General features: G+C 40.2%; 1 protein-coding gene across 2 annotated transcripts in view; it reads right to left on the reverse strand.

The window, feature by feature from the left end:
* Window positions 1–24151, reverse strand: part of LOC117879404 (chondroitin sulfate proteoglycan 4-like) — a 116852-nt gene that overhangs the window by 66052 nt on the left and 26649 nt on the right. For both annotated transcript variants that reach the window (XM_034774583.1, XM_034774582.1), the window contains exons 4-8: window positions 23035–23505; window positions 21306–21482; window positions 15042–15240; window positions 5886–6017; window positions 154–326 (exon numbers count right to left, since the gene is read on the reverse strand). In XM_034774583.1, the coding sequence (XP_034630474.1) occupies window positions 154–326; window positions 5886–6017; window positions 15042–15240; window positions 21306–21482; window positions 23035–23505 (1152 nt within the window). The remainder of the gene's footprint in view (window positions 1–153; window positions 327–5885; window positions 6018–15041; window positions 15241–21305; window positions 21483–23034; window positions 23506–24151) is intronic.

The raw sequence follows: 24151 nt of genomic DNA on the forward strand, positions 1-24151 counted from the left end.
TATTGAATGACACAGCTAAATTGGGCAATGATTGCGATGGGACACATGGCTGGCACTAAAACAAATGTAAAAGGCCTGGGCAAAGAATGAATAACTAGGATTCACTTTACAATAACAGTCTGCCACTGGACTTTCTGTAACGTGAATGCTTACCATGGATTGAGTAAAAGTGGAAATATCCTGTGTGGTGTTGTCTGTGTCTATTCTGATCAGTCTTCCAAGTTTTGGGGCTCTGACAATTGTAAAAGTGATAGTTCTGTTTCCTGTGTTGGCCACATCGTTGGTTACAGCTTTCAGATCATGAGCTGAAATAAGTTTCCTAGACCCTAAATAATAATTAAATATAATACAAGTTTACAACAATGTAAATATTTCACCACAGGAAAACTTTCATATGTACCACACAGCCCATAATCTAAGTATACTTTCATTTATATAGCACTTAATAAAATTAGTTGTTTGACTATCTCCCTAATTCTCATATCTCAATACTCAAAGAATAAGGGTGTCCCCCAACAAATGCAGATCTTTGTCATTAGGCAAGTTCACATACAGTAGCTTTTATTTACACTGTAGTGAAGTGGTGTAGCCTCCCTCTGAGCCAGAGGGGGAGGAACCACGCTCTCTGCCCAAGTGGGCAGAGTCAGGCCGGGCTTGGCCCTCCCACCGGAAGTTGAGGGGCGAGGCAAGAAGTACAAAAGATGGAGCCCCTAGCTCAGTTGGAACAAAGCCCGGGAAGGAGACAGACGTGTCCTTCTTGCTGCTGCCTGCTGACCCATCTGCAAAGCCAGGCAGCACCATGGCCCTGGAGAGGACCAAGGCCGGGGAAAGTGCTGGTGGGACTGCCGGCGGCTGAGTACCCTGATGAAACAGAGGAGCCTGAGACCACGTAGCCTGATCCAGAACTCTGGTAGGAAGTAGCCCAGGGAAACCAGACTTTAGTTTGTTGGTATTGCAGCTTAACAGCCAGTCAGCATGTTGCGGGAGGATCCCCACTGATCCAGTGGCAGAACACTTTGCCACTGTTAGGGTCCTGGGCTGGGATGCAGTGGAGTTGAGTGGGCATGCATCCCCCTTCCCCTGCAACCCCACCTCTGGGGTGGCAGCCTCCCCACCATAAACCACGAAACCTGTGTCTGTCTGTCACCTGCCAGAGCCAGGGTGCTAGACTGTTGGCCAGTGCTCCCCTGCCTAAGGGCTAGCGCTCTAGACTGTTGGCCAGTGCTCCCCTGCCTAAGGGCTAGCACTCTAGACTGTTGGCCAGCATTCCCCTGCCTAAGGGCTAGCGCTCTAGACTGTTGGCCAGTGCTCCCCTACCTAAGGGCTAGCACTCTAGACTGTTGGCCAGCATTCCCCTGCCTAAGGGCTAGCACTCTAGACTGTTGGCCAGCACTCCCCTGCCTAAGGGTTAGAGCTATTGACCGCTCATCAGCTCCGCCCTGCCTAAGGACTAAAGCTTAGAGACTGCTTATTTGTTCCGCCCGCTAGAACGGTTGAGACACTAACCACTGATTCTCCCAATACTAGGTCATGAGCCCAGTGATGCAGTGAGGCGGTGTGGCCTCCCTCCGACCCAGAGATTTTGCAGCCCAGAGGACTCAGACAAAGTGGCAGAAGGTATTTTTGTAGTAGCCTGTACTGCACTTCATTCATACCAATGATAGTAGAGCATTGAAGTTAAATCAAATCAAATCAATTGAAAAAGTAAAAAACCCCAAAAAAGCACTACACAATCACCACACTGGTGTGAAATAGAAAATGTATCTTCATAATGATTTATTTCACTAATATTAAAACATATGCATAGATATAGAGGAGGCCAAAAATCCTTTGCATACATAGTACTATAATAACCGATGCCCACTGGATTAGGGGCTACCAAAAGGCACCCTGGAATGTAGCCAAACCAAGACAATGTATTCAATAGTTGTGACAACAGAACAAAGCTAGTGACTCCCTAAAAGAGTGAACGTAACACTAAAAAGTACATCATCTTCAAATGCCATGCATGCAGCATTGTCCACTGAACATTACCATGCAATGTTAGCCATTTTATTCTACTTTAGAATAAATACTTCTGAAATAACTAATCTATTCATTAAAACTTCCTTATAATGTTTTCCTTTTGACAAAACTTCTTTTCGCAAATTATTTTCAGTAAATTTAAGAATATTAACACTTCAGCTTGCTAGAAAGGAAATGTATTTTTTTTCTTAAAACCTACAGTGCAATAGTGTACCATAAATTACAATAAAGAATGGTCTCATGAATTTCCCACATCTCCTTCCCCTCCAGGTTTAGCTTGCCCTTGAACAACAAGCATTTATGGGCGTACATAGATCATTTTGGACATTAGTAATATATATCCTTGGAGCCTGAATCATCAACCAGTCTCCAGTAAAACATAATCTTTGCAAATGAGTAATTCAGAATAATATATGAAGAATGGGAATGTTTTAATCAGATGGTACTTTAAGCGTTCTCCTTATTTACAAGGCAATAGCTGTATCTTGGCTTAAACTATATATACTCTGAAACTGAGTTATCGTTATGCTGAAATGAGATCTTCCTGTTCTGTCCTCTTTCGTCCTTCTCCCTCGTATCACCTCTGTGCCTCTTAAGAGCCACACTGCTTAGGAAACATTAGCCAGGCCCCCATAGATAGGGTGCTTTAAATTATGTGTATTTTAAATGTTCCCCCCCTTCTTCATTCCCCCACTTCCTAGCCAATTTAAACAGTAGGGATTTGCGGACCAGAAAATAGCTATAGAGTTGTGGATGATACAACCCACCACCTACTGGCTCAGGTAATTCTCTTTCTGTATAACTAATATTAAACTTGTTTTCATCTCATAGAGTAACTCAGGCTCACTCAATTATTCAGGCCATTGCTTCTCCTAAATATTTATTTTTGAGAGGAAACCCTCCTAATTCCAGATATTTCTGTGCAGACACTTTTCTGTGGCTTGAAATTTCTCCCTCTGCAGCAACCCTCTTCCCGGAGCTAGTAGATATGTACCATACATCATAAATAAGGCTAAGATTTTGTCATGGTTATTTTTAGTAAAAGTCATGGACAGGTCACAGGCAATAAACAAAAATTCATGGAAGCAATGACCTGTCTGTGACTTTTGCTGCTGCGGCTCCATGCTTTCCCCCACCACTGTGGTGACTGGCGGCTGTGGATTCCCCCTCCGCCCACGGTGGCTGGGAGCTGCAGGGTGACCATATTTCCCAAAGAGAAAATGGGACACCCCAGCCACTTGCCCAAGGCATCTTCCTCTGCCCGCACAAGGCTGTCACCTGTCGCTGGAACCCCGAGGAGGGCTCCCTCAGGAATCTGTCACCTGTCGCTGGAACTTTGCAGGGGGGCCCTGTCACTTGTTGCTGGAACCCTGCCAGGGCCCCACTGGCTGTCAGCTCCAGAGTCCTGCAACCCCTGGGACTGAAGCAGAGAATGTCACAGAAGTGTCTGGAAGTCATGGATTCCGGGACTTCCATGACCTCCGTGACATAAACATAGCTTTAGTCATAAAACATGGGTAGAGTAGCTTATGCCCAACTTCGAAGACCAGACACATGCTCTACAATGTGTCCAGGCTTCACCTGCCCATAGAGCAAAATTCCTGAGGTTGCTTCAACATTGAGGCTTCCTTCAATCCCATAAAATGTAACCAGACTGTGACTATTATATATTTGTGGGTGGGAGGCTACTGAAAAAGAAGAAAAAACATTGCCATTACTGTAGGCACAACCCCTTCAGAATAGTCAAAGTGCCGCAGTTCAGAAAAGCTGAACCAAACAAGTTTAATGTACATCGCTACACAGACAATCTCAATGTTTAGGAGCAAGCTTTTTCATTTTTATAGAACAAGTGGCAAAAAAGAGAGAGAGGGAGAATGAGGAAAAAATGAAGAGTTAAGGTTAACCAAAATGTGAAAAAAGTTAGCACAATTTCTCTCTCTCCATATATATACTTACTAACTCAAAGTAAAATAACAGCTCAGCAAAGACCATATACCAAGCTGAGCAGGTGGTGAAGGAAATATATTTTCCATGCTGGAAGGCTGTCAGAAAGTCTAGAGACTCTTCCTACAAAAATGTGTCAGGAATTTTTTTTTATAATTATCTTTGGCTTACAGTAGAAATTCCTGTAAATCCTGTGCCTGAGGCAACCTTACAAACCAAAAAACACCAGACAGGCGTGGTACAGATTAATAAGGCTTGTAAGTGGATTTATTTTAATCACATTTATACTGACTGAATTACAAGACCATGCTGCAATAACCTATTTTTTTGTTTCTTTAAGTGGCTTGTATTATGAGGCTTTATTTATGAGAATTCTGTTTTAAAAGGTAAAGAAACTTAAATATTTCTCTCATGCTAGCTTATCACAACATATATAGATGAAGAGCTGCAGTGCAAACTTCCCCAACACTGAATCCCTCCCTGTGTTGTTGGATAACCTTCTCTGAAAGTCAAAGATAGTTCAGGCAACATACTATCTGTATGAAAGATGTAACACGCAGAAGTGCTGGTAAGAGACAAATCTTTATTTCTTAGGCCCCAGTAACAAGATGTGAGTCAGTTATAAAAGTTAAACCTGGGACCTTTCCAGAAGTCAGTGTCTCGTGTTATGCTACTGTCTCATTCAGGAATCACTTCTGGGCAGAACTGTGCTACAGCAGAGCTTGAAACTTGTCTACTTGCCGGTGATGAGTACAAAACATCTCTGATCCTAATCCATCAACTCCTTCAGGACTTAGGCTTTCATTTAAAAAGTTAAGATGTTGGCTCTTATGGTTGCAAGCATAAACTTTCAAATGTGAACCAAAGGAATTCTGTCGTCCCAAGTCATCAAAAAGACAATTGTAGGTCTCTGCTGCTTTTCATAACTTTCTCAAGGAGCAACTAAGTGAATCAGCCCACTGGTTAGTATCAATGTTGCTATTCAGTATCCTGAGGGCATTAAACTTTACTCAGTTCCTATAACTTATGAGGAGTTGAGAAAGGCTCAATATTCTAAAACGTACTTTACACCACTAGCTTCTATGAACTTAAAGAAGAATTTTGGAATTAATTCAGTTTATAATCTCCTGTGTTTAGAAGTAGCAACAGTACAAGTCATACTAATGTGCATATATATCAATACCCAGATCAATAAATTAAACATTTGACAAATGAATTCAACTGTGGTTTTAAAAATTACAAATTTGGATATGTGAGAAACAAAGTGGGTAAGGTAATATCTTTTACTGAACCAACTTCTGTTGGTGAGAGCAACAAGCTTTTGCTCTACACAGAGCTCTTTTTTGGGTCTCTGGCCTGGTATACACTGGGGGGGGGGGGAAGGGCTCGATCTAAGTTATGCACTTCAGCTACATCAATAACATAGCTGAAGTCAACGTACTTAGATCTATTCACCACGGTGTCTTCCCTGCAGTGTGTCAACTGCTGCCGCTGCCCCTGCCCTGTCGATTCTGCCTGCCGGCAGTGGAGTACAGGAGTCGACGGGAGAGTGCTCGGGGGTCAATTTATCGCGTCTAGACTCATCTAGACTAGATGTAATAAATCGACCCCCACTGGATCGATCGTTGCCCGCCGATTCGGCAGGTAGTATAGACATACCCTCAGTGTAAACTCAAAAGCTTGTCTCTCTCACCAACAGAAGTTGGTCCAATAAAAGATATTACCTTACCCACCATTTCTTTCTAATATCCTAGGACCAACATGACTACAACATGGCATACAACAAATATAGACGTATATCCATCTACAGCTGTTTTATAGCCTGGCAGATATCTATCATATAATTGTACACATTATTTCCTATGCAATTATTTCAAGTAAACTGAATCAAAATAATTTTATAGCCGAAGCCATACCTGGAAACACTCCCAGTCCTTTGTTAATTTCTAGGCTGATAACTAGAGTGCGAGCTGTGATACTAAAAATTTGTCGAGGTGAAAAGTTCAAACCATCTGTAACCTGAAAGTTGAAGCCTCCAGACATTGCTCCTAAAGAAAACAAAAATAATCACTTTCTTGTAAATTCAAAAAATCCCTTGTTATTTATACAGAATATGGTGGGAATACACATTGGGACAAATTCTGTTCTCACTTACACCACAGTAAAACCAAAGTAATACCACTGAAGTCACTTCCAATTTGTACTTTTGCACCTGAACATCCAAGAGTTAAATTAAAGCATAATGCAGAAGAGATTATAAACAATAAAAACTACTGAGTTCTGTTTGCATTTTTAAGGCCAGATCCTCCACTGGGTTAATCAGCAGGGTCCATATGACTTCAATGGAACTACACCAATTTACACTAAAGGGATATCTGGTGCTTAACCTCTTTATTCTTCCCTTCTTTTTATCTTAGCAGTGGCACCATCATTGAAGTAGCAATCTGGCCCAGATGCAGTTTTTGCAGCAAAACAACTATAATGGCATTACTCTGGAATATGTTTGTAGAGATAAATCGGCTCTGAGTTTAAGCAATTAAAAATATTCTGCAGCAATTAAAAATATTTCACTTCAAGATAGCTTCACTAAGAGGACCTGCAACCTCAGACTAAACTATTACACAGCCAGTATGTGCTAGAAAGAAAGAAATTTCTTCTTTAAAATCTCCGAGCCTGGATTTACTCTGGCTTGACTGTCAGCAAAATATGTCCCAATGACTGCACGGGGATTGGAATATTGTAATTATACTGCCACACTCTACCATTCCGAGGCTCACAGCACCGCCAGTAAACTCCTGAACAACTGATTGGTAGGGGGCGCTAAGATTATTTTTTAAGAAGAGGGTCAATGAAAAATTAAAAATGTTAATTGCTGTCACTAGCTATTAACATTTATAAGTATCTGCCTGTTATACTTAATTTAACTTCTTTATGTTGTTATATGAATGTATATCCTGTAAGCAGAAGAGATCACTACACACTTTCATGTAATGATCAGCACTTTTTGACAAGTTATAAATTAACATATCAGAAGAATTAATGTTGGTCTGAGACCACAGTTAATGACTTCCCCAAGGAGTACCGTCAAAACCAGCTAAACAGAATATAAGCTCTAGAAGCTTAAGCTGCATCATATTTATTTTTAAAGCTTTAACTTTTCCAATGTTTTCTCTTGATAAAAATGCATAGCTAGTTGCTGATTTAAAGGGTTGACAGGATGTGCCTCAGGTGAGGAGAAAAAGGCTTATTTAGCTTCACTTGCTTTCTGGTTAATGTGGATCAAGTGCCTGATAGAAGTAAACAGAAGTTTACTGTGGGAGCAGAAGTAGGCCATAAAGAGCTGACTGGATAGCCAGCTCCTGTTCACTGACTAACATTATTAGGCCTGGTCTACACTGGGGGGGGGGTCGATGTAAGATACGCAACTTCAGCTACGGGAATACCGTAGCTGAAGTTGACGTATCTTATTCCGACATACCTCCGTCCTCACGGCGCAGGATTGATGGCCGCGGCTCCCCCGTCAACTCCGCTACTGCCGCTCGCTCCAGTGGAGTTCCGGAGTCGAAGGGGAGTGCGTTCGGGGATCGATATATCGCGTCTTGATAAATCGTTCGCTACCCGTCTGGACGTACCCTTTTAGTATTGTGTTATTTCTATCATAACTGATTTTAAAGGGGCCATTAAATAGTTTGATCAGAAGGAAGAAAAGGTGAAGTGAAAAGAAAGGAGGCCAGAGAGAAGAAGGTTGTAATTGTTGCAGTAAGAGATGATGAGGCCCTGGGAAAGGGTTGGGCTGGGAGAATGGAAAGGAACAACCTGATTTCAGTGATGCTGGAGAGGAAAAATGTGAGGATTTAGTGGCAGATTCTGTGGAGGGAAAGGAAGAAAGAAATGACACAGATTGCAAGCCTGGGTAGGGCGAATGGTGGAATGCTGCTCCTGACAGAGAAGAGAGGGCTAAGATGGATATGGAAAGAAGGAGAATTTCAGTTTTAACTATGCTGAATTTGAGCTGGTGACAGGACAACCAGGATGAGATGTGGAAGAGACAGATAATGATGCAACATTGAAGGGAGAGGGAAAAGGTGAGGATGAAGAAGTAGCTAACAACTCACAACATAAGAGTTCATAGAATCATAGGGTTGGAAGAGAACTCAGGAGGTCATATAGTCCAACCCCCTGCTCAAAGCAGGACTTAATGCCCAACTAAATCATCCCAGCCAGGACTTTGTCAAGCCTGACCTTAAAAACCTCTAAGGAAAGAGATTCCACCACCTCCCTAGGTAACCCATTCCAGTGCTCGAAGAGTTATTAATCAAAGCTGTGTGATATCAAAGGGAAAAGGGAAAAGCATACAGGGCCAAGGGCATAGCCCTGGAGGACATCAAGAGAGCCAGAGGGAGGATAAGCCACTGAAAGAGTGGTCAGAGAAACTAACCAAGAGCCAGAACAACAAAAGTCACTGGTGCCTAGGGATGCATGAACTTCCAGGAGGATGGAATGATCAACGGTATAAAAAATGACATAATGGATGGGGAAGAGAATAAGAAGGGTATCCGTGGCCAGGAAAAGGTCATTGGTCACCTTTGGTAAGAGAGGCTCCCGGGAATGGAGGAAGCAGAAGACAGATTGCAGGGGCTGGTTAGTGGAGAGGAAGTCAAAGAAGCAGTGGTAGATGACTGGAAATGAGGAACAGAGAGAAGTTAAGTGACACCTGGCAAGACAAGCATAGCCAAGAAAGGGGCTCTGAAGACTGGGACAAGAATAGAATATCTGAAGGCAAAGGGAAGGGAGGAAGATGAAAGCGGTGAGAGAGATATTGAGGGAAGGTCAAGTGTAAACAGGCTCCAGGGTCAGACTGTGAGGTTAGAGTTTGAAAATAGGAGGAACACCTCCAAGTCATAGGCCACAGTGAAGGAGAGAAAAATGCAGGCGGAAGGGGAACCAAAGTGGGAGAAAGCAGAAAGGGTGAAATATTTGCCAGATAGGACTCCTTTTTCTCTTTGAGGTAACTGGTGTGATTCTGAGCTGAGAGGAAGACTCAAGAGGAGAGTTGTGCAGCATTACAGATCAGACAGAGAGTAGGTTCCACACCACTGATCACTGGAAAGTGAACTGTTACAGACTGAGTTTCACAACCTAAATGGGTGCAAATATCTTTATCTATGTTAATTTCCTATGGCTGCAGATGTGCATTTGTCATTTCTCAGACCCAAGTGATGAAGGATTCAGTGCCTCAAACCTAGGACATCACCCTTCTACCTCAATTGCAAGGATTTAACAAAAGGTCAAAATCTTCCCAGTGTCACTATTGTTAAAATTACTAACTGATTTTTGCTGCATCCTGGATAATCTCTAAGACACAGTTCTTTACTCTGTATTCTTCCTAGTACCCCTCCTTTCTGCTACTGAGGTAATATGGGAATGGAGGAGGATGAGAAGAGAGGTGGTAATAGCTTTATTAAAGCCCACCCTACTTTTATGGGTGAAGTTAGCTATGGGATACTTTCATTCTTGTAACTTTCTCACCACAGCCACCTGGGGAGCTGTGACCGACCCCTACTCCTTTTTCATTGCACATGCATTCTCTTTGCAGTAACAGGAATGAGCAAGCAGAGAAAATGACCCCATCTCTGGCTTTATCCAGTATCAGGAACAAGCCGAGTGGTGAAGTGAATGTCCTCCACTGCCTCATGGGAAGCCCGACGTCACCCATGGGAAGCATGGGGTAGAATATCATTGATCTGTTCTTCACTAAACTGCATTCCTAGAAATCTGCTTTTAAGATGGGGTTTGTGGTTAAGCAGCACACAAATTAGGAACTACATATAGCACCTTCATCAGAGAGGAACCCACACACTTAACATACTGTGGTAACTAAGGCCCCAGAATGATGAGTTTTTTCTATTTAAGAATTGCCCAGGCATGAAGGACTGCTAGTAAAGTTAGAACAGAGTGTTGAGAGAATAAAAACCCAAGGTCTAACGGTTAAATTTCTTCAACAGTTTGAGGAAACTCAGAGCTGCTGCAGCCTTTCACAGAAGTGTTCTGCTGGTGAAGCTAAAGAAACTTCCCCCTTTTCCCTGTCTATGAATGAATTAAAAATCATATTACATTAACATCAAACTGTGATGCAGGCAGACTAGTTGCCAGCTCATGCCAAGGCCTCTGGGTCTCAACTGACAATAAATGCATAGCTGAAAGCAGTCTGGCTCACCTATGTGTTGGTACTGTTAAAACAGGTATTAGAGTTATAAGAATGTGTTTAGACTTTATGAAATGCTTGTCAGTTGCTGCACGTATTAACTCACTTATAATATCTGTATCCCATGTTATAAGGTAATATTTAAGTGTTTGCTCTGTAACTGTAAATCACCAGACAGGAGAGACGCGTTAATGAGTGTGAAAGAACTAATTTCCAACAGGATGTGTTGTCTCCCGCCCAACAAAGAAGGCCCAGCAACATCAGATGAACTATTGTGGAACATTAGGGGACAAAAGATTTTCTTGATTGCTACCACCACCATCACCCCAACGAAAAGGAGACATTCAAGTGAATTCTTCCCAACAGCTGAATTGGCAATGTGAAGCAGAAGGGAATGGAATAAAAAGCCCTTAAAAAGAAGGGCTTTTATGCGGCTTGAACTCTGAGGGGCAAGGATTACTAAGCAAAAGCAAAAGATCCCCAGTGCTTGGCCTGAGTTATTATAGAAGCTTCTATTACTTTTTGAAACTTAGGATTGGAACTCATTTGTGTATACATGTTTCCCTGCTTTAACCTTCTAAATACCCCTCTTATTTCCTTCTCCTAGTAAATAAATCTTTAGATAGTTTATTACAGGATTGGCTACAAGTGTTGTTTTTGGTTTGTTAAGATGCATTTGACCTGGGCTAAGTGACTGGTTCTTTGGACTGGAAATACACTAAAAATCACAGCAATATTCAGGTTAAGAGATCATCTATCACAAAAGTAAGCTTAACTGGGTGGCAAGGTAGATCCGAGTACCCAAGGGCACTGTCTATGACTTAATGGCAAGGCTGTTACAGTGTTTGAGGAGTTTACACTTGATAATTGCTGGTGAGTATAGAACTCAACCAACTTGGGGTTTGAGCCCTGGTTCTTAGCAGTCTTCCCTGAAGTTGCTACTCACACTTGAGCTTTGCAGGACAGTTTGACACAAACATGGATATGATACGATGTGCCAGATATAGTAGCAAAATGGGGAACTTCCTGGGTTCAATCCTTGAGGGGGGCCACTTAGGGATCTGGGGCAAAATCAGTACTTGGTCCTGCTAGTGAAGGCAGGGGGCTGGACTTGATGACCTTTCAGGGTCCCTTCCAGTTCTATGAGATAAGTATATCTCCATATATTATTAAATAAAATGTGTACAAAAGGGAAGCCAACTATAAGTAATACAGCTTTGATCAAAATATTATAAACTTTAGTGACAGAGTTCACTTCATGGGTTATTCTGTTAGAAAAGAAAGAGGTTGCATTCATGTTGGTTTATTTTAGTTTAAGTGATAAAGAGAAGAAGTAAGGCTAATGTTTGCAATCAAACATGCTTATGCTGTCAAGTTAGTTAAATACATCTCTGCTGAAAGAGGCAGTAAAAAAAAAAAAAGGAACTGAAACCAAATACTGTGTTTATAAAGATACTTGTCCCAGAGTAGAATAATCAGAAATGTAACTGTTTGAGTAATAATGCACAGACTCAGATGAGCCCTACAGACTACCACTGTTGTTAAAAGAAGAACCGAAATGGAAGATTTATAAAGCTATTCTGATTGGCTGGAGAACAACAATTCCTGAATTGACTTTGCCTTGTATAATGGACTATTACATTTAAAGAGCATAAAAGAATATGGAGAGACTTTGTATAAACTACATGAATTTTAAACTGGACATTTCAGCAGCTAGACAAGTGTGGATGGAGAAACTGCAACTTGAGCAAGCATAACTGCAATGCTGGCCAAGGGATGCACCGAAAGGGCCCCATGGAAAGCAACATGCAGAGGTAAGTTGCTGACTGGAGCAAACCAGTCAGTGTTCAAGGTATGGCCCAAGATGAATGCAACAGTTATGGCCTAACTTTTCTTACACAAGCTGGTGCAATAAGGTGTGTTACACAAAGAGACTGCAAAATTCCAGTCCCATTTACAAGAACTCTAAAGCTAATGTCTTGTCCCTGACTGAGGGGATGATTCTCATTTTGATTGGACAATTCAAATCTTTGGAAGGAGATGGGTCACGATCTGATTGGTCAATGCCACCACTTCCAAGAAGAGAAATCAAGTTGGACCACACAGCAGATATAGAATAAAATGGCCTGTCTTCTTCAATACATTGCTTCCCAAAAGCCAAAGACACCTGGAAAGGAGAAGACTGAGGTCCTGGACCAGCCACCTGGGAGTCTTCCTGGTGAAAAGAACCTATCTTTAACTGTCTTTTACTAATTTCCAGCAAGTTGGCTTGCCTGGTAGCGTATTAGGAAAAGACTACAGTCATGTGCACCCTTTGCTCCACCAGCATTTGCATGTCAACTCCTGCTGTGAACAATAACTGAGCTGAAAGCTGATGGCTGAGCATCGATCCGGTGATAACTTCCATATAGAATTTCTCTTGGATAATGACTCAAATCAGTCAATTGACCACTTCCTGAAACTGGGCATCTAATTAATAAGTAAGTGTACATGCTTGTGTATGTGTTTTAAAGATTGTCAGAGTTATATTGTGTCTCTTTGTTTTGGAACAGGTTCCAACCAAAATTTTTGTAAAGTAGCTTTACTGAGCTTGTAACTGAGCAAGTTACAATTAGTAACTAAGATTGTAGAACTGTACATGTGTCTATCATAGCTAATAGTTTCATACCGTCTTTCAAATTCTAGGTGTATACAGACATAAGATGAGACCAGGTGAGTGAGCTTCTTGTACTGCACTCAGTCTATACAATCTGTCATAAATGCAGGAGTTTATTTTAGGTAGATAGGACAGTTAGTCAGCCCCATGAGCCTGGGGCTAATATTCATTCATTGGGAAATAGCTTAAAAGGGTTGACTACTATGATTTATTGGGAAGGAGACCTTGGCGAATTGACATGTATAATAATTGACCAAACAGTTTTGTGAACTTCTTGCCAGAGGATGTTGTGAAGGCCAAGACCATAACAGGGTTCAAAAAAGAACTAGATAAATTCATGGAGGACAGGTCCATCAATGGCTATTAGCTGGGATGAGCAGGAATGGTGTCCCTAGCCTCTATTTGCCAGAAGCTGGGAATGAGCAACAGGGGGTGGATCACTTGATGATTACCTGTTCTGTTCATTCCCTCTGGGGCACCTGGCATTGGCCACTGTCCGAAGACAGGATACTGGGCTAGATGGACCTTCGGTCTGACCCAGTAGGGCCATTCTTATGTTCTTATGATTCAGTTTTGGATTGTTTTTCCTCTGTTGTCTCAGCAACACTGGAGTTGATAGCCAGTTGGCACAAGTGAGGCCCTATCCTGAAGGAATCAGTCAAAAATCTAAACAAAGTCTCCTTCACAATAGAGTAACTGTGTGTAAGTATTATTTTGTGTTGTGGTTGTGTAATTTGATTTTGAAAACCTAAATGTCAACAAATTTTCTGATTTATGTAGCCAAATCACAGTCCAATATCATTTTTGTCTTCTTATGCAGGTAATCAGTTGCTTAACAAAGGTTTGTTTTATACCCTTTCTTATAATACACACTGAAATATGAAAAATACAGAAAAATCATTTCACCCACTACAGAAATGCAGCCACCTCTGGGTGAAATGCAACAACTGACAAACAGCACACAGCAACCATACACAAGAGTTTAGAAGAGGCATTAAGGAACACTATATTATACTAAAGAATGCTATATCCAGTTGAAACTGCAGAGGAAATTAAGGTAGGTAAATACAGAGGCTGACATCTAGCTGAAACCCTAGAGTTAAGAACCCTTCCCTTACAAAAAGTCCCTTGAGATCCTTAACGAGAAGTTGTCAGAAACTCAGTTTTACATCTCATTCAAAAGATGGCCTCTTCAGCATCACAGTGTTCCCTAACACAATACGTGGGCATCAGTTCACTACTGACACAGAAGGAAAAGTACCATGTACTATGATACAGCCTTTCCTATCCCTCCACACAGCTAAAACTCTCATCAGGCTTCCATCTCACATCTCAATTACTGCAACATCCTTTTCTGTGGCCTTGACAAATGAAATCTTGTCCCGCTCATATCCGTTCAGAATACTGCTATGAGATCATTTTCCTAGCCTGTCACTTTGATCATGTTACTCCTCTCCTTGCATTCCTACACTGGCTCTTCTCTTCTCTATCAAACTTGACTTCACTTTCAGGGCTCTTCACAACCTATCTCCACCTGACATATCTCTTATTCAATATTGAGATGTCGACTTCCACCTCCAATCAGCCCATGATGTCAGCCTGCATTGGTCACTTGTTAAATTTTCAAACAGGCATCTTCATGTTTTCACCCATGCCACCTTTCACATCTGGAAGAAGCTTCCTAAAATCCTCAAAACTAGCTCATTATGCACCTTCAAAACCCTCCCTTGCTGTGAGGCCTACAGAAAGCTTGACAGTGGCTTGGCTGCTGCTGTGCTGAGACCAATGCCGTGTCACTGTTTCCTTGTATCCCCGACAGTCTGCTGGTATCCAGCTGTTGTCTTTACTTAAATTTGTAAGCTGTTTGGAGACAGGACTGGTTTTTGTTCTGTGTTTGTACAGCATGTAGCACAATGAGGTCCTGATCCATGACTGAGGCTGCTAGGTGCTATGGTAATACAAATCAATCAATCAATACATCTACTGAATTACCAATACTACTTCCTACAACACCTAGGTGTTTGCTGGAAGTTACCTACTCAGGTAACGACCTGAAACCTTCCATTTTGCTTGTGAGATCATACATCACTTAATTAGTGCTTCTAAAATTACATCATGTTACAAGACTATCTCCATGGGATTACATTTCTGAATATCCCCATAGGATTACATAACAGAATATTCCCACATGGTAGTTTTAGAACTACCTACCATTGTGTACAAACACCAGCTGTCCTTCCATTATATGAGCCTGGGTAAAATTAAGGATGCTTTTGTTTGGAGAAGACTTAAGAGCCAAGTGGCCATTGCTAGGTGGAGTAATAGAATACACTAGCTCTGATGCTGAGGAGTCTTTATCTTCTGCACAAAGGTCATCAACTGTTATTTCCGTAACTGAGCCCACCCAAACCTTAAAAAACAAAAACAAAAAACAGACGAAGAAAAAATTACATGGATTGGATTGATTCACTGTATCTCATGTTGCTAAAACAGGTAACCCTGTAATCCAATATGGTTTCTGATCATTGACTGTAGTGTTTAACATTCTGAAATTATTTAAAACTTCAAGGTATCAAGCAACACCAACAAACAACCTAACTAGTTTTAAGATGGAGCTCGATACGTTATATGATCCCGTTTATGAACAGGATTACATAATGTGGTTACCTGCGACAGCAGGGAACTGGACTTGATGACCCAGGAAGATCCCTCCAGACCTGTGTCCATCAACCACCTCCTGCATAAATCAGTATTTCAGAGGAAATTCAAATGTCTGACAGTGTCTGTACTCTGTCTCTGACAAATGCAGCAGCTTATTTCACGGAGTGTTAGTGCCATGTCCTTTACTGTGGGCAAAACACTCAGTGCCCTCAACTTCCACTGCAATAAATGGCACTGGAGATGTCACAGATTTGGGCCATAAGAAAGACAACAGATTAAATACAATACAACTACTAATAAAAAGGCAACACTTTTTTAAACTAAATATTTTCTTTCAACTCCCACCTGCTCACATTATGCACCAAGGGCTCAATCCTGTAAAGGACTGAATAGCTCTTGGAGGTACTGACTGCACGGGAGATGAAGGCACTCAACATTTCCGACAGTTGCTCAGCACTTTGAATCAAGGCTTAAACTGAGACAAAAAACTAGCGTTTGTGAACACAGCATAAAACCCACTACTTTAATTTTAGCAATTCTAGTGCAAACATGACACGTCTCTCTCTCTGGCAATGATAAGGCCCTGGGTTTACCCAGGTTTGGGGGCAGACAAAAGCACTATAAATACTCATGTCCCAGGATGGGAGCATTGTGTGGGCTTCATTTAATTTTGGGTGGTTATTTTCTTGTTTGAAAGTAAAGAGCAACTGTTGGCTTTACTTTTGATCTGTTTGCATTTTTAATTATGGGTTAAGGTGCCTAGAGCTCAGGATAGGACATACACCTCTACCCCAATATAACGTGACCCGATATAACGCGAATTCGGATATAACATGGTAAAGCAGTGCTCGGCGGGGGCGGGGCTGCGCAGTCCAGCGGATCAAAGCAAGTTCGATATAACGTGGTTTCACCTAAAACGCGGTAAGATTTTTTGGCTCCCGAGGACAGCGTGATAATTGGGTAGAGGTGTATCTATTATAAGCTGAAATCAAGTCCATAGATATTCAACACATGCACACCAGTTCCATCCCATGAAGAGTTGATTTATAATGTAAAATCTTTGATAATCAACAGTTCTAGTTAAAGTGCAGAACAGATATCATAATGTACCTCTCTGACTTTTAGTGTATTAATAATATCATATTACATTTGATTCCATTGGCTTTTCTTGCCTCTGCCCAATTCTTGCTCTAATATTCAATATCAATAGCTATTTGATGGTAAGGTTATGTTAGTAGTTTAATGGGGGGAAAAATATCCTTGACAAAAGTTATTTCACTTCTCCTAAAAAATGACCACTATGTAAAGGTTTTATTGCCACTTGTTTGATGATCTGTAGCTACCCCAAACTCATGCCAATAATACTTTTATATCGCATCATCCTGTATATAGAAAAATATAATATAATGCATATAAATGGTAAAACACTAGGGAGAATATTTACAAAGGAGTATGCAAATGTGTACCCATGTGTAACTCCAATGCTAAACCTCTGCATGACTTACAAATTTTCCTCATTCAAACTTAAGAAATAATAGGGCTTTTTAGCTATGAAGATATTGTTTATTCCATGCCTCCCCAGCACGCTTACACACAATGCCTTTTTGTGTGCACACTATGTGTTAAGATTCTCTGTGTGCTGTATAATTGATATATGAGGAATGAAAGGAGATCCATGAGCTGAAATGGATGGTAAGGAGGCAAACACTTGAAATACTGCAAATACTTTACAAGTACAAGTGACTTATTTCCCACATCCATTTGCATCACATAAGGTGGAGATCAAGGTATTCTTAAGAACAGAACGAAAAAAGTATGCAGAACTTCCGAGATGTCAGTTTTGCATTAATATTCTGCATTTGCCTAAAATATTCCACTACTACAGTACGCAGGAACGTTCACGACCTTTCTTGCTGAGAAATGAAAAATACCCCGTTGATAGAGATACCCTGTTAAGCAGAATTAATTAACAAGAAGGATAATAACTGTTAGATTTTTTTAAAGAAAAATTCCACACATATATGAAAATATAGCCACCTTGTGGCTACACTGAGGTACAACCAGACCTTACTACTACTAAATCTTACTTAAATGCATAGATAAATGGGACCAGCAGAGTCAGGATTTTTATTTTCTCCAACCTGAATCCCCCTGATTTTTTCAAAAATGCTACTTTAAAAATGCTTAACTTTAAAAGCTTCTGTTTAAGACACAATGAAGTAAATGGGTTTCAAATATGTGCCTAATGTTTATCATGTACTCAAGAGCTGTCATGAATAGGGACAAACTTAAGCCCATATTTGTGAGCTTTTCTGAATCAGAGCTCTCTTCTGTTAGCTATTCTCTGACAAGGTTTCTCATTTTGATTGTTCAACTGGACTAAAAGTCCTAGCAATTCCCTTGTAATTGTTTAGAATACTGGTTTTAAGTTACAGAGTGAAATTAAAGACTAGTGTTTCTCATATTAATAAAACTTTTCAAATCTGTGATGTTCATCCAAATATTGCAGAATGATACAGAAGTTCAAAAAAAGGAAAATCCAATAGCCTTCATCCCTTTAAAAACAAAACAGCGCCTACACACAAACACTGAGGGGGGCAAAAAAACCTGCTCACCACCTTGATACCAATCATAAACACTGTGGTTTAAAGAAAGAATGTTGAGGAGGCCTCAGAAATGAGGGAATTGGAGTCAAAGGAATCGCTTTACATTTGAGTAGGTAAGTGTGACAGTTTGTTGTGTTTGGCAAAAATTCCCATTACAAGACTAAAAATTTAACTTCAGTATCCATCTGGAGACCCCCAAGAGTATAATACTTACTTCCATAGGGGCCCTCTGTTGCTAATAAAGGGATCTGATACTTTTAACATTTTTGTTCTGCTTTGTTACTGACTTAGCTGTTCTTTTAAGAGCTTTGTTACACCCCAATCCTGCAAGCTTGCTCATGTGCTTCGCTTTATGCACTGTGAGGAGTCCTACTGAGGTAAACAGTGTGTAAAGTTATAACATGAACAAGTGTTTGCAGGATCAGGACCATATTCTGTAGCAGGCAACATGACCAAATCTATTACTTGAAATGCAAAAGTATCTTCCAAGAAAGGTTATCCTCTAGACAAGGTCTTGCAACAAGGTCAACAAAGTGGTTTTCAGGGAATTTTCATTCAACTTTGTACATTTACTTCTTATCTCTAAAAAGGTATAAATTAAGCCAGGGCTATTGTATTTAAAAATACATGGATTACTACAAGCAGGATAAAATTCAACAGCTAGCAATAAAAGATTCCTGGATGAGCAAGGACAGCCTGACTGGAACCTGGAATTTAGCAAGTTTCACCCTAGGTAAGCACTGCCTTGGAACTCCCAGCTGATGATAATAGTCAGTCAGTACTGAGAAAAAACTTTATAATCCATTTTTACCCATCTATTTTAGGCATTCAGCTTGGTTTAAAGTGATTGTTTGGAATAAATCAGATTCTCCAGCTTTGTATAGTGTGCACATAACTATCAGAAATGCAGTAGTTCTGTATTTCAATACCCTGCTAGTGCACAAGAACAGAGTATGTAAGCACAGTAACGGGTCAAGTGTGACAAGCAAAACCACAGTCATGAATACAAGAACCATGGGTTTGGTGTAGGCAGGCTGCCCAGTTGAGTGGATAGCATTTTATCTATGTTCTGGATGACTGACATAATTCAGGATTAGATTGAAAAGTTGTGTCATTTTTTTATGTTTTAAAATAAAGGTAAGTTTTGGGTCTGCCAATCAACTTCATGTGTTCCTGTGAAGCCTGGTCTTAACAATCGTTTTAAAAAAATCAATGTGCTGTGCTGCTGGGTCTCAACTCTGTCAAAGGATAATTCTGCAAAGCAATAATACGCAAGGAAAGAGAAATCAGGAAGTAGTCTTGGTGGACATCTTTCCCCTGTGTGTATTACTAGATTACAGTTAATACCCACTGTGTTGACGCCTGAAGAACCCCACCGGTGGATAATTATCCTCCCCTGCGGGAGTTTATTGTGTAATACTTGACTCCTTCTTTGAGAAAGCTGCCAAATTGTCAGGACTCAGCATGGTGTAAAAGCCTAATATCTATGGTGCACTGCAGTGTGGATGGATGCCTGCAGTGGGTAAATGCCATCACTGTGAAGCACAACACTGCTAAAACTGATTATATCCTTTCTCTTTTTTTCTTCTGTGAAAAGGTTTATGGATGATGCTAAAATGTGGTAATCTCTACAGTACTCAATCTGGCTACACAATACTCAAATACCATTCATACTCAGGATTAAATGCAAACATGTTTTAAATGATGTAATTTGTAAATTGCTCTGTGCTATACTAGGGCTGATGCACTATGTAAATATCTAACATTATCTTCCTTCAAATCCTTCCTTTAAAAAACTCTTCTCTGGTGTCATGCCTACAATAAACTTGCAGCTCATTTACTGTTAGACAGCTGATAGGCCGTGACCACCATTTTATTATCTGTTCTCCCACCCCTCACCCTTTATGTTTGTTTTAGTCACCAGTCATCTAGTCTTCAGGGCAGGACTGTCTCCTATGTTTTTACAGTGCCTAGGACAAGAGGGTTCCAGCCTGCAGGCACTGTTGTAATATAGATAATAATCCTCTCACATTTATGTAAATCTGGAATTATACCACTGAAGCTAATGGAGCCACACCAATATGAAATAGGGATGAGAAGAAACCATCCTTTATTCCTTACAAGATAGAATGGTTGGTTAAATGCTATCTATGGTTACCAGGAGAAAAAAATAGACCAAATCTACAATCTTCAATTCCATAAGTTCTTTGGGAACTATACAAAGAAAGCAGGCTTTGGGTGTTTCAGAATATTATCTTTCATTCATATTTAACAACCACAACCCAACAAACCTACAGTAACAGACAGCAGTAGCTCCAGTCTCTCTAGTAATACTGTGAGGAGTGGTTCTATTTTGGACTCTCATTGTATAATACAATATTATTATTTTTATTAGGACTTTTTAAAAAATCTGCATACATTTTCTGAGAGAAACTTTCATATCTCTTATTAGAAATATCAGATACTTAGTCAATTCCCTAAACCATAGTATGTGGGTGAAATTCTGTTCTCTTACACCTATGCTATCTCCACTGACTTCAGCGGGGGCTGCAGAGATACAACAAAGAGCAGAATTAATCTCAATGGACCTGGTCCTCAGCAATAGTTCAGAGGTGCTAGGCGCAGAATCCGAGGGATGGTGCAAAAATAATCTGAAGCCGCCTTTATGGTCCCTCAATCCTGAAGCCTGCCAAAGGCCAATGCCTCAGGACTGCTCTGATTTATGCTGGCTAGTAACTGCATCTAAGTTGCCATTACTCCTGCTAGGGAATGTCAAAAGACAGCAGTGCTCCACCCATACGCCTTTCACCCCCATGTGTCCCATGTCAAGGCCAAGAGGAGGTAGTGGCACAGATCCAGCTATAAGTCCCTAGGCCACTCAGGGATTCCTTTTAGACAAAAAGAATCATCAGCCAGCCTCTTAGGTGAGCTTAAGTTCTGCTTTGCACCACCAGGACAGCACAACACAAACTTAGTAAGAGCCAGGATCTGATTCCATATGTACAAACAATTGTCATAGTATCCAATCTATCTACAGAGCCTATCACCATGGTATCTAAACACCACAACTGGCTTCTAGTACATAGCATATATTTCCAGGTTTACACATATCTATCTCTATTCTCTGTGTTATTATAGTCCTATAAAATAATGTCAGGTTAAAAATGAAGATTTTAAAATTATAAAGACGAAAGTATGAAGAACTTACCCTAAGTATTTTGTTTGTACTTATAACAGGAGCTTCATCGTTTACCGACGTAACAGTCACAAATATAGTTTGGGGCAAACTTTGTTTCCACAGTTCTGTGTTATTTGCTATGACAGTAAAATTGTCACTCACCCCCTCACTGTCATCATGAATATAGTAGATTAATTCTTGCTCTACCTGAAAAATAAATGGACTGAAAATTAAAGAAATTAAAACAAAAACTGTTTTGAAATTTTAAACAAAAAGCATTCAACCATTCCAGCTCTGCAATAATTCTCTTTCAGCCTTCATGACCCCATTCTTCTCCCTTTGATGCACACTCTTCTATCTCTAGCATATCAGATTGCATATGGGCATTTGGTTATTCTGAAATAACCTCAGATATAGTGAGGTACATACAGACAAACCAATAAATCCCAAAGAACGCATATAAAAATAGCTAAAGCACAGATAACTGATTTTCAAAAGTGAACCCTCTTAAGTGTTTAATTTTTATATAGAAGAGGCAAAATGACTTAAGACATCACTATCTGCAGCTGAAAGTCAAATTTCTGGGTTTGGGCCATAAAAGTTAAAAAATCCATATTCATTAACACTTTTCAAAGGTTAACACATTTCAGTTTATGCACTTTGAAAAATGTTAAATATTGAAACTTTCAAATTAGAGAGTTTTCATTCAGATGCAAAATGACCCTCAATTACGTTGGCAATGTAAGATACCTGTTCAGGCTTCTACTCATTTTGAATTGTTGGCTTATTACATCCCATGCCATTTAAGACAATTTACTATATTCAGGAGTCTGAAAAGCAGTATAAAATCAGGCATATTCATGTTTGGGCAGGAGTTATCCCTGGATGCAAAATAATGCATAATGTGGATCTTTACTTTCAAGTAAGCATATTAAGGGATATATATGTTTTTATATGCATCTAACACGCATAACTCTGTTGTAGATTTTTGAAAGGGGAAAATACTTTGCAAACCATCAGTACTTTATTTTGCAGTATCAAACCATTATTATTTGAAACTAGTGAATCACAAAACATCTTGCCATAACTCCTGCTCATGCCCCAGGCCAACGGATGGGGTGGATTCTCCATCACTTGAAGTCTTTAAATAAAGATTGGATGTCTTTCTTAAAAACATGCTCTAGCACAACCACAAATATGGGCTTGATGTAGGAATTACTTGGTGAAATAATGTGCCCACTGTTATGCAGGAGACCAGACTAGAACATTATAATGGTCTGTTCTGGCCTTAAAAATAGATGATTTTGAGACCCTCAACTGGCTTTCTCACCTTTTTCATAGCCTTCTAAGGCTACACAAAACTTATTTGCACTTGTATCTTATCATGGAATCTCCACTTTCTCTCCTCCACCAACAACGCCGATATTTGTCCACTTCCCCACTAAGCACATCCAAGGTCTGTTCCTTGCCACTAGTTTGACATTCACTCAGAACTAGACTGAAAAACAATGTCCTCCCCCCTCAACCCTGCTACTTCTACCATGACTTCTGCAGGAAAATGCCAACTCCCATTTCATCTTGTCTTAGACAGTAATCTCCTCAGGTAAAGGACTGTCCTTTATTGAGCTTGTATAGTGCCTAGCACAAAGGAACCCTGACTTGCAGGTGTGACTGCAATACAAATAATAATCAGCATTTAAAAAAAACACAAACAAAAAAAGGACTGACATTTAGATCAAGCTTACCATAGTCACATTACCTGTTTTTTGGTAAATTTGGTTAACTTTACTCCAGGAAAGCGAAAGTTTCCAACATGCCCATTCTTTGGTGGCTCAACTAAAATAAATTCACAATTGAGTCCAGTGAAATGCTGATTAGAAATTTTTAGATAGTCTTCCACCAGAGCTTTAGAACCACCTTCTATTACTGTAAAGTTCTGCACTTCTAATGGAATCAGCTTAGGGATGATGTCTACAGAGATTTCTATTCCATTGACCACTCGAATGCCATTGGTCACATCCAACGAAAAATGGTCTTGTAGCTGGTCAGAAACTGTCTGCACATACTGAACGTTGCCATCATCAATATCTTGCTGAGTAAAGGTCAAAACTGGCTTTTGTTCTGCACCAAGGTAACCTTCTTCTGTTGCAAACTTCCGAATGTATCCATGCACTGGAAGAGCCCTTAATGTGAACACTACCTCTGATGGAGAACTGTTTTCATGTACAACCTTAAATTTACAACACACAAAAAGTAATTAAAGTAAAAACAAGCCAATTTCTTCTTTAATTCTATTCTGAATTTCTCACTTTTAATCCTGGGACAGTAAATCATGGATTATTTATCCACCCATTTCGCTGGAATTCTCTATTCATAAACATTTATAAACATCTGCAAATGCCTAGCACAATGCATTTCCAGTATTATGTTAAGTAGATGCATGTTAGGTAATACTGCATGAGAAAGTGTTTCAAAACCCAGAACATCTCCCATAAGATCTCTCAAATGAAAAAACAAAAACATAAAACATCATGAGTTAATTATCTAAGAACTGTGGAATGCTGCTTGGAATGTGATTTCACAATCAGCATAATAATGTGCAACATGAGCCTCCTTGTGGTAGTTACTTTAATGATGAAAATGATTCCAGTAGGTGCAGAGAAAAATATTAATCGGAATAAGCCAAAGCTAATGCTTCTGAACTGATGCTTTTAAAACTCCAAGCCATATCCTCAGCTTGTGTATACTGGTATAGCTCCAATCAGACCCTTTGTATTTAAGCAAATACTTTGGATACAGTTTAAGTTTTCCCCCAATATTTGTTATTGGTTCACCTACCATGAAATGTGAACTGCAAATACACTGATAAATGTATT

Source organism: Trachemys scripta, chromosome 6 (assembly GCF_013100865.1).
Source record: "Trachemys scripta elegans isolate TJP31775 chromosome 6, CAS_Tse_1.0, whole genome shotgun sequence".
In the NCBI taxonomy this organism is placed as follows: Eukaryota; Metazoa; Chordata; order Testudines; family Emydidae; genus Trachemys; species Trachemys scripta.